General features: G+C 34.2%; 1 protein-coding gene across 1 annotated transcript; it reads left to right on the top strand.

The window, feature by feature from the left end:
* Nucleotides 1-1,266: 1,266 nt before the first annotated feature.
* LOC128186241 (nucleoprotein TPR-like) lies at nucleotides 1,267-11,890 on the top strand. Its single transcript, XM_052856028.1, has 4 exons — nucleotides 1,267-8,475; nucleotides 8,601-8,885; nucleotides 9,197-9,338; nucleotides 9,996-11,890. The coding sequence occupies exons 1-4, from the start codon at nucleotides 1,542-1,544 to the stop codon at nucleotides 10,162-10,164; spliced, it is 7,530 nt and encodes a 2,509-aa protein (XP_052711988.1). The 5' UTR covers nucleotides 1,267-1,541; the 3' UTR covers nucleotides 10,165-11,890.
* The last annotated feature ends 681 nt before the right edge of the window (nucleotides 11,891-12,571 follow it).

Below are 12,571 nucleotides of genomic sequence, written 5' to 3'. Positions count from 1 at the left end.
CATGAAACACGTGAATTTCAGTACATTTTAACTCAAGAAGTATAATCATTATTCAGTTTTGCAAATCATTGCATTTTTGATATTCCGTTCAAAGCGATCAACTCTGTATGTTTCTTGTGCCGGTTTCTCGAAATATTAATAAAACGATAATTTTATTAATTAATATTAATAAAACGAAATTATACAAATACCAAAAGTAATGGGGGTAAGAGCACTGTCCGATTCCACTGTAAACTTAAAACGTAAAACAAAATCAAAGGCCGGAACGGCCACAAAGGCGTCGAACTGACATTTTCTTTTATATAGAATGATATCAATAATTTAAATTTCTGTATTAATAGTCGTATATCAAATAATCTTAGACATAGAATAGAAAAGTATATGAATTAAAGTGCTGCTTTAAAACAAAAAAAAGTCTATTTTCTTATAAAAAAGGTTTTGGTGCTTTTACATTTCAATAACTCATTATGGTTACAAAAATCTTAGAAATTTCAAAGTTTTCTCTCTGCTTTAAACAGTCTTTGAACAATTTTAACAGGTTCATAATTTGAATACATTAACAGTATGTCCCTAATTATAATAATAAAACATACTTTTATTTATTTCAATTTCCGTTTGAAACAAAATTCCCTATAGAACGGTTGTTTACAAACAAATCCACAACACGTGTTATCTAAAATGCTCGACCAGACCAACTGCATTATCGTGTTAAATCACTAGACACGTTTATAGCTTACATTTATTTTGGAGACCGTGCCCGATAGAAATAAATTTTGCGATGTAAATTTATTTGTTATCGGGCACGGTCTCCAATTAAAATGTAAGCGATAAACTAAAATAATGTTTAGTGAATTTTTACACCTGATTGTATTCATCCGCCATTTCTTGATTAAGCAAATTTATACTTATGCAATGAGTTGTCAATAACCAGGGAGGCAAAGTTGGGTTTTTTGTACACAATTTAGTTAAATAAATGGAATAAAAATCTTGTAATACCTTTAATACTTTAAGGAACTTATTTCTTATGCGCATTTAAGAGGCGGTGCAGAGCATGAATTTTTGGACGATTGCCAATCCAGACGATCGCTAGAAGGCTGCCGAGCATTAGCTCGATGCCTTAAAAATTAAAATGTGTTTGCTGTACACAATTTACATGTCTGATATATATTTCAATGGCGATATGCCAAGTCTAGTTCATTTTTTTCTATTTCTTTAATTCTCAGCAATATGCTTTTAAGTGTACTTTCTGTTGCAGAATGAATGAAAACAAGTCATTTCCGTTCAAATGTGTTTTGATACTGGTTTGTTCACTGGTAAAAGGCCAAGTCATTTATTTACCCACTAACGTCGGCCAGCATTCCGTATTCACTGATGGCACAGAGCATAAAATACATAGTTACGAAGAACAAGGGTTACCAACAAGTAACGAGCTTGTAAAGTTGCGTGAGGTGTTTGGCAGACAAATAGCAGAATTGAAACTCCGAAACTTAGAGTTGTACAAGAGAGTAACTATCATCGAAACAAGTTTAGTTGATCAAGGAATGTCGATAGAATCCCATGAAATCGACACCTCGTATCTTAACGAGGGATCCAGCGAATTAAATGCAAAACTACTTAATTTGGAAACCAGATTTGAAAATGAATTTTCGAATCGCAAGCGTGATCATGCTGATATTATACGCAGATTGGGTATTCTGGAGTCTGAAATTAAGATTGGTTCTTCAAACCTCCAAACCCTTACATCATCTCTTCGTTCAAAGTCAACCGAAAACGGCGAGCTCCACTCAAAAATACGAGGTATAGAAGTAAATAATACCGCAATGCTTCGTTCAATTAGCAATCTTGAAAGAAAAAATCAAGAAAGCAATCTCATCATACAAAAACTTAATTCATCAAATATGAACATTGCTTCTCGTTTGGAAAAAAATATAACGGAATTAAAATCAACGTCTTTTGACATAGGGGAAAAGGTTGAATCCATTATTTCGTTTCAAGCCACATTAAATAAAACAGCAGAAGAGCTTCGTCAAGTGACAGAGCATAATGGACATCAAATACGGGAAATAAAGCAAAATACATTAGACCTAACAAATGACATTGCGACGATTAAAACTGATTATTTAGAATCCAATGTTGAACAATTTAGAAAAGAACGACTTTCTACTTTAGCTATGGTGACAAATCTCACATCTTATTTTAAAAAAAGCTATCGGTTCCTTTTCACAAGTGTTGAAAGGGTAAATATTTCATTAGATACAATAAATAATACGGTAGGCAATCTCAAAAAATCGTGCAATCATGGTATTTCTAAAAGTGAAAATGATAATTCAGAGCGTCATACAACATCATCTAGCGATACACTTGCTGTTCCGGATTTCTTTAATAAAACGTCAAAACAAGCGGAATATGGCGATTTTCAAATACACTCTTCACTATCGACGGATATCGACGACATACATAGAAGGCTGAGAAATTTAAAGCGTACATTAGTACGATTGACTGATAAGCAGGCCATGACTGAGATGGAAGTGAAAAATCTGCAATCAAACCAAAGTATGGTGACGGTTTCTCTTAATAACCAAAACTATTCTTTGGAATTCCTAAAATCATCTCTTAATTTTACTCTTGGATATCTACATGCTTTCAACTTATCTATACTTAATACATCGCTTTCAATGTCATCAAGTTTTCGAAACTGTTCCCAAAGTAAGATTAATGAATATTATCAGGATAATAATTCGTTATACATAAATTTTCTAAACTTCTTTGAGAATGATTCAATCAAACACAACACAACAATACAAGAATTGAATAATACTGTTAAAAGAATTGTTCTAGCATTTGAAAGATCCTACAAACTTGTGCACAAAACTCTTGAGGAGAAATTCGGCCTTTTACAAAATAAAATAACCTCCATAGATAGACACATTGATTTGGAAGCAATCAATGTAACATTACTACAACAGAAAATGTCAGATCTTCAAAATATTACTTATCTCAACCTTACAATGACAGAAAATATATTCAAGATTATGCTTGAGGAACAAATCCATGTTCTGTCAACGAATATATCTGGCATAACCAAACACATTTCTAAACTAGCACAAGCTTACGATAACTTGACAACAGATGTAGACCTTTTTAAAAAGGGTCATGGAATTTCGCAAAACAATGCGTCCTCTAGTTCTCGTGATTTTCTGTCACTTGTTTTTGAGCTACAGCAAAACATGTCGTCTGCACACATAACGACTTCAAAGATCTGGAGACAATGTAACTTCACAGAAAAGCGTGTTAGAAACCTTTCATCCATTGTTGCAGCATATAGTTCCTTGGACGTTGATCAAATCAAAAATATCGAGAAGAAAATTAGTATTTTGCAAAACAATATATCCATTATTTCTGTTTCGGTTGGATCTGAGGCAAATAAACTCAGACAGGGGATAGTTAATCTTGAACAAAAAATATTTCATAATAAGACTCAACAAGAAAACAAATTACAGTTCATGTTCGGTGCAGAGTTCAAGGTTTTAAAGTTAAATATTTCAGATATCCATAAAAACGTAGATTCTGTGAAAACAACCGTGCAAATTCTCGACTCAAAAACAAATGCAAACAGGGAAAATGTATCGCTCTGTCTTTCAGAAATAAGTAAATTGTCTTTAAATCAATATCAAACAAACCTCCAACTTGCCAGTACCAGAACAATACAACTCTCCTTGAAGAATGATTTAGATAACTTGTCGTCCTCAGTAGAAGACATTCGACAGTGTTTGAACCAATCCGTCCTGAAATCTTCTCAACCACCTCAGATACAAATATCATCAATGGAGCTGCGGTTTATATATTTTAATCAAAGTCTCTTTGAAATTAAGTCCAGTTATAATGATTCGATGCGTGTAATACAAAAGCACGCACGCGAAATTAGTATGCTAAGTAAGGAACAAACGCAACTTGCAAAAAAAATGAAAAAGTTTGATGACAATGTGTCTGACATTAATGCATCTACAACAATCGAGAAAGCAGTTAAGATTCAAATAATGGATAATATCGAAGACTTGCAGAAAAACTTGACTTTATATCAACAAAACATGCAAAGTCTTAAGTCAGCCTTCATTGGGTTACAACAAAACGTGTCCTCTGCACACATGACTACATCAGAGATTTGGAGACAGTGTAACTTAACTGAACAGCGTGTTTCAAATATTTCAGATATTGTTGCTTTATGTAATTCCAGTAACGCTGATCAATTCAAAAGTGTAGATGTAAAACTAAGTATTTTGCAAAACAATTTGACATCTGTTTCTGTTGGGTCTAAAGCAGACAACCTAGATAAAGTCAAACAGGAGATAGTTAATCTTGAACAAAAAATGTTTCATAATCTGACACAACAAGAAAACAAATTACAGCTTCTCTTGGTTTCAAAGTCTCAGCCTTTAATGGAGAATATTTCAGACATTCAAACCAAAGCAGATACTGTGAAAACAGTGATGCAATTGCTTAAGTCCAAAGTTAATGCAAACGAAGCAAATATGACACAGTGTTTATTACATGTAAGGAATTTGTCGTCAGCCCATGGTCAAATGGTTAGTATTATAAAAGACATGCAGAGGAACTTCACCCTTAATCAACAAAACATGCGACACCTCAAATCTGCACACCTTCAATTACAACAAAACGTGTCGTCTTCACGCCTTAAGACATTAAAGAATTTTACTGAACAACATGTTACAAACCTTTCAGCCGTTGTTTCAGCTTATAGTTCCTTGGACACTGATCAGTTCAAAAATATCGAGAAGAAAATTAGCATTTTGCAAAACAATCTATCCAATATTTCCATTTCGGTTGGATCTGAGGCAAATAAACTCAGACAGGGGATAGCTAATCTTGAACAAAAAATATTTCATAATCTGACTCAACAAGAAAACAAATTACAGTTCATGTTCGGTGCAGAGTTCAAGGTTCTAATGTCAAATATTGCAGACATCCAGACAAACACAGATTCTGTGAAAACAGCATTGCAAATTTTCAACACAAAAATCAGTGAAAACAGCGAAAATGTGTCGGTGTGCTTTTCAGAAATAAGCAAACTGTCTTTAAACCATGATCAAACAAACCTTCAACTTGCCTCTGCCAAAACAATACAGCATTCTTTGAGGACTGACTTAAATAACTTGTCGTCAACTGTAATAGACATTCGACAGTTTTTGAACCAATCTGTCATGAAATCTTCTAAATCATCACAGACACAAATGTCAGCAATGGAGATGCGGCTTACATACATCAATCAGAGTCTCATTGACTTTAAGTCCAATTTCGATGAGTCGGTACTTACTATACAAAACCACACTCAGAACATCGCCATATTGAGTAACAAACAAATGCATATCACAAATAGAATTAAAAATGTTGAAGACAATGTGTCTAGCATTGATGCAACTACAAAACAAGACAAATCAATGATGCTTCAAATTCAGAGCAAAATAAACGACTTGAAGGATAACTTGACATTCAACCAACAAAACGTTCAAGATTTTAAGTCTGCATTCCATGGGTTACAACAAAACGTGTCGTCTGGACATATTACAACATCAAAGATTTGGAGACAATGTAACTTAACAGAACAGCGTGTAAAGAAAATTTCGGATCATGTTACAGCATATAGTTCATTGGACGCTGATCAGTTCAAAAATATCGAGAAGAAAATTAGCATTTTGCAAAACAATATGTCATCAATATCTATTTCAGTACAATCTGAGCCAATGAAACTCAAACAGAGGATAGTTAATCTTAAACAAGAAATAGCTCATAATCTCACTCAACAAGAAAACAAATTACAGCTCATGTTCGGTACTGATTTTCAGGTTTTAAAGGCGAATATATCAGACACCCAGATCAACGTAGATTCTTTGGAAACATCAATACAATTGTTTGAGTCAAAACTTGATAAAAACAAAGCAAATGTGTCGTTGTGTCTTTCAGAAATAAACAAACTGTCTTCAAATCAAGATCAAACAAACCTTCAACTTGCCGGTGCCAAAACAATACAGCATTCTTTGAAGACTGACTTAAATAGTTTGTCGTCCTCTGTAAAAGACATTCGACAGTTTTTGAACCAATCTGTCATGAAATCTTCTAAATCATCTCAAACACAAATATCAGCAATGGAGATGCGGCTTACATACATCAATCAGAGTCTCATTGACTTTAAGTCCAATTTCGATGAGTCGGTACTTACTATACAAAACCACACTCAGAACATCGCCATATTGAGTAACAAACAAATGCATTTCACAAATAGAATTAGAAATGTTGAAGACAATGTGTCTAGCATTGATGCAACTACAAAACAAGACAAATCAATGATGCTTCAAATTCAGAGCAAAATAAACGACTTGCAGGATAACTTGACATTCAATCAACAAAACGTTCAAGATCTTAAGTCTGCATTCCTTGGGTTTCAACTAAACTTGTCGTCTGCACACATTACAACATCAAAGATTTGGAAGCAATGTAACTTCACTGAACAACGTGTAAAGAACATTTCGTACCACGTTGCAGCATATAGTTCATTGGACGCTGATCAGTTCAAAAATATCGAGAAGAAAATGAGTATTTTACAAAACAATGTTTCATTAATATCCATTTCAGTACAATCTGATCCAATGAAACTCAAACAGAGATTAGTTAATCTTAAACAAGAAATATCTCATAATCTCACTCAACAAGAAAACAAATTACAGCTCATTTTCGGTACTGAGTTTCAGGTTTTAAGGGCGAATATATCAGAAACCCAGATCAACGTAGATTCTTTGGAAACATTAATACAATTGTTTGAGTCAAAACTTGATAAAAACAAAGCAAATGTGTCGTTGTGTCTTTCAGAAATAAGAAAACTGTATTTAAACCATAATCAAACAAACCTTCAACTTGCCGGTGCCAAAACAATACAGCATTCTTTGAAGACTGACTTAAATAACTTGTCGTCAACTGTAAAAGACATTCGACAGTTTTTGAACCAATCTGTCATGAAATCTTCTAAATCATCACAAACACAAATATCAGCAATGGAGATGCGGCTTACATATATCAATCAGAGTCTCATTGACTTTAAGTCCAATTTCGATGAGTCGGTACTTACTATACAAAACTACACCCAGAACATCGCCATATTGAGTAACAAACAAATGCATTTCACAAATAGAATTAGAAATGTTGAAGACAATGTGTCTAGCATTGATGCAACTACAAAACAAGACAAATCAATGATGCTTCAAATTCAGAGCAAAATAAAAGACTTGCAGGATAACTTGACATTCAACCAACAAAACGTTCAAGATCTTAAGTCCGCATTCCTTGGGTTACAACTAAACGTGTCGTCTTCACACATTACAACATCAAAGATTTGGAAGCAATGTAACTTCACTGAACAACGTGTAAAGAACATTTCGTACCACGTTGCAGCATTCAGTTCATTGGACGCTGATCTGTTCAAAAATATCGAAAAGAAAATGAGTATTTTACAAAACAATGTGTCATTAATATCCATTTCAGTACAATCTGAGCCAATGAAACTCAAACAGAGGATAGCTAATCTTAAACAAGAAATATCTCATAATTTCACTCAACAAGAAAACAAATTACAGCTCATGTTCGGTGTTGAGTTTCAGGCTTTAAGGGCGAATATATCAGACACCCAGATCAACGTAGATTCTTTGGAAACATTAATACAATTGTTTGAGTCAAAACTTGATAAAAACAAAGCAAATGTGTCGTTGTGTCTTTCAGAAATAAGCAAACTATCTTCAAATCAAGATCAAACAAACCTTCAACTTGCCGGTGCCAAAACAATACAGCATTCTTTGAGGACTGACTTAAATAACTTGACGTCCACTGTAAAAGACATTCGACAGTTTTTGAACCAATCTGTCATAAGGTCTTCTCAATCATCACAGACACAAATATCAGCAATGGAGATGCGGCTTACATATATCAATCAGAGTCTCATTGACTTTAAGTCCAATTTCGATGAGTCGGTACTTATTATGCAAAACCACACTCAGGACATCGCCATATTGAGTAACGAACAAATGCATTTCACAAATAGATTTAGAAATGTTGAAGACAATGTGTCTAGCATTGATGCAACTACAAAACAAGACAAATCAATGATGCTTCAAATTCAGAGCAAAATAAAAGACTTGCAGGATAACTTGACATTCAACCAACAAAACGTTCAAGATCTTAAGTCCGCATTCCATGGGTTACAACAAAACGTGTCGTCTGGACACATTACAACATCAAAGATTTGGGGACAATGTAACTTAACAGAACAACTTTTGCAAAACATGTCAGCAAGCGATGATAAAATCAGTTTTCTTGAGAAGGACGTTATCACATTGCAAAATAGCTTTTCAACAATTGTTCATAATATGACAATTTACTTTGAAAAATTAGACCAGATAATGACGACTTCAGGTAAAGGAGTCGATTTCTTGTTGTGATTTTTATTTGTGTAAATTTCAGATAAATAGTTATCTTTTCATTTTTTAATTTATAATTTTCTAAAGCAATTACGTTTTTATATCACGTGTTATTCTCAGGTGAGCATCAGACTCAATTACAAGATAACCATGCTCTAATTTCCTCCCTGGTCCAAAATATCACCGAACAGGATGGCAGATTAAGACAAATATCAGATGAGTTGACACTCAACAGAGAAAGCATTGCGTACGTTGAGAATAATCTAACATCGTTAATCACGAGAATCGATGATGTGTCATTGACTGGTGGTGTAGTTTTGCGGACTACAACACCTCCTTTTCCACAGTCAGCACAGACTACTGTCCAGCGAACACTACAGCCTACTACAACAAGTACAGTACACAGTAAGTGTGCCTGAATAATTGAAATATGTTCACTTTAAATGGAAAATCAACTTTCCTATCATGATGGAAATAATCTTTTTCTTTGTAAAAAAAAAAAAAAAATGTCGAACTAATCACAAGGAAGCGTTTTTACATTCAACTTACTCAGTATTTGCCATTTCAAGAATAAGAGGTGCATTCTACATTATAGATTATTGAAACGAAATCATAATACATATGTAATTAGTTTATTTTAAGTATCATATTTGTGATTGCATTTAAAAAGTCACCAAAGTGGCAGTGAAATCTGTATAACACATTTTTATAATCAGCGCGTGTTCGATTGGTGGGTGGGAGTACTAGCAACCAGGGACGCGTGGAGGTGTACGCCAACGGAGTCTGGGGCACAGTATGTGACGACAGCTGGGACAGCTCAGACGCCAGGGTGGTGTGTAGAATGCTAGGATTCACAGGGTAAGTTTATAAAAAAGATTTGAAAGATTGCATCTTTTTAACAGTGAATGCTTATTTTTGGATATTGTCGACGTCGGCCCTTCAACACCACAGGATGTCCAGACAAATTAAATACCACAGCACCACGCTAACGCTCCGTTTGATGATATTTCTGCAGTTTGGTGTGTTATATGACCAACGCTATCCACACATGTGCATTTAATGCTTTATATTTTTTTTATCGATTTTGATGTTTATTTTTAGATTTAAATAAACTTAAGGTAGTTTTAAAACCATGATATACGTTTTTCATTGTCAAAGATGTAAATATTAAATGGAACAGCCAATTATCGTGTATTTTGGCCGCCTTCATGGAAAAGAATTGAGCGCCAAAATTTTGGGAATTTTTTTTTTAATTTTAGGTTGAAATTTATATACTTTAACGGTTTTTTAAATACATATTAGGTTTGTTTAAAATGTTATGAAAATCCTTCCAATGTTGTGTTAAGGCCCGATGGGTGTTACTGAAATAAATGTCACATATTTAAGGAAATAGACACTGAATATAATTAAAAATATAACTCCATGAAAATGTTGTGACACAAAAATTACCAGCATGAGTTTCGTTTCTTTCAATCATGATTTTCTATCAATAACGGTTTTAATATTTATATTCAGGTCTTCCAGTGCCTATGAACGAGCTCGCTACGGAGAAGGAACGGGTCGAATTCTGTTGGACGATGTCGATTGCGCTGGATGGGAGACTTCGATATTTTCATGCCGCCATGGTGGACTTGGCGTCCATAATTGTGGTCATTCAGAGGATGCGTCTGTTATATGTTACTAGGTACATTCTTCAGAGATTTTTTCCATCAATATTGAATTTATTGTTTTTTAAGGATGGATCTTTTTTTTTTATTTATATCCAAATATTGTTCAAATCAACATGAGGCAAATGGGCAACTTCTCTCACCTGAGCAGCAATAGCCAAAATCAAATCAGATTTATGGTCATTTACAAAATATCTGGACAATGTTGTAGAAAAGATGCTGTATCAAAAGATTCTACAAAATTTCTCCAGATATTCTTATGTTAAACATTGAGCCCCGTTTTGTAACATGGTTATTTCACATAAAGGGTATTAGTTCTCAAGAAACCCTTAAACAAAAATATACAAACTTACATCAAACTTTGAGACCCTGGTGTGGCCCAAAAATTGTCCAAGTGTCACAATTTAAGCAAATAAGAATCAAGATGCTTGCATTAAGTAAAACTATGTTTTATAACATTTGAGTTTTGGGGAATAATTTAATTTTCCCAATGTAACCACCCCCCCCCCCCCCCCCAAAGTGGCCCCACCCTACCCCCAAAGTTCATGATTAACCGAAGTTACAGATATTTTAGACAAAAGGTTTTAGAAAAGATTTTGAAAGATATTTCTCTACATATTAAGCTGTTAAAATTCGACCCCCACCCACCCCAATTAAGGTCCACTCTACCCTGAGGGTGATGATTTGAACAACTTGAATCTATCCTACCTGAGGATGCTTCCACACAAGTGAAAGCTTATTTTGGTCTATTAGTTTATTTCTTTAAATTCCTTTGTAAAAATTTTACACCCCCACCCCCCACCCCAACCCGGTGATCATGGTTTGAACAAACTTGAATCTACACTAACTGAGGATGCTTCGACACAAGTGACATCTTTTCTGGCCAATTGGTCTTCGAGAAGATTCTCTATATATCCTGTGTAAAAATTACCCCCCCCCCCACCCCACCCCCCTTTTGTGGCACCATCCTACTCCCGCGGAGATCGTGATGGAAGAAGTTTTAATCTACACTACCTGATGAAGCTTTTACACAAGTGACAGCTTATCTCCCCTTGAAACAGGCCGTGGATACTGTGGGATCATTAGATTTCGTGGTGGCTCAATTTTCGTAGAATTCGAGGCTACCTCTCATCCACGAATATACACCCCTACGAACTAATAAACTAGGGCTATAACGTCATAATCCTTTTGTATGTATACGAAAATACACGAAATTACGTCCCCTCGAACCTGTAAAATTTAAGCAATCCACGAAAATTGGCCCCCACGAATTTTAATGATTCCACAAACTTGAATCTCCTTCACCCAATAATGCTTTGTGCTAAGTTATGTTGAAATTGGGCAAGTGGTTATGTAGAAGACGAAAATGTAAACATACGGACGGACAGACAGGCAGACATAAAGTGATGAGCTAAAAACTACAACCATGCATTCTTGACAATTTGCTGATTTGAATACAAATATAACCTGTAAATTCATGTTCTTATTTATTCTTTATGTAACCGATTGTATCCTGTTGTTGTTCAAACATTTCAAGCCTATAAAATGTTATAGTAACAAAGTAATAACTTTTCATTTTATATTTGAAGACGTGATTCTGTTTGTGAATTTGGAAAAATATATATACTGTATGTATAAAATATATATGTTTAATGTAGGCCTATATGGATTATATAGTTTAAAATTCGATATTTCAATTGAATGCTTGCGTTTTTGTTTGTGAATTTGCAATAAATATCTTTAGTTTAATGTATATGAATTGTTGATTTTAGAAATATAAATACACCAAAATAAATGCTTTATTTATATTCTTCTAAATAAAATCATAATCACTATACATTTAAATGACTTTTTCTTGCATCATACTTTAGTAACGCGACAAAATTCCCCCGAGATGTTAAGAGCTTTAAATATAACGTTCGCTATGTTAAAAGCTAAAGGCTAAGGGGCTGTTGTATCCATCAAACAAAGAATATGGAAGAACTGAAGTTTCCTGTTTTTGTAAGCCTTGATTGATTCACAAATTTTGGGAGATTCACAGTGTCTACAGACAATGTGCTGAAAGATTTCCGAGGCATACACTCAATACAGTATTTCCGTTTCTCGTTAATGAAGTTTTTTTTTCTGAAAAACTTGTTTCTGAAAAATTTGGGTAAAAAACCTTATACACATTGTTAACTTTTCTTTATTAAAGTTGAACTTACTGCTCATAAATAGGCATTGTCTGCCATGATATTTCTCTTTTAACGCCGCTAGCAACGAGTTCCAGGTATGCAAATAGGTGAAACGAAAACTAAGGGTTTATATACACCTGCGTAATGGGGCCTTTTTATGAGCTAAGTTCAGCTTTAATGAGAAACCGAGGGCTTCTTTATTGCATCTATACAAACGGGGTTATTTCATAGTGTCTCTGCTAATGGAAAA

The sequence above is a fragment of the Crassostrea angulata genome, chromosome 1 (assembly GCF_025612915.1).
Source record: "Crassostrea angulata isolate pt1a10 chromosome 1, ASM2561291v2, whole genome shotgun sequence".
In the NCBI taxonomy this organism is placed as follows: domain Eukaryota; kingdom Metazoa; phylum Mollusca; class Bivalvia; order Ostreida; family Ostreidae; genus Magallana; species Magallana angulata.
Note: the sequence above shows the minus strand (reverse complement) of the source record. Positions and strands in the feature narration are given on the sequence as shown.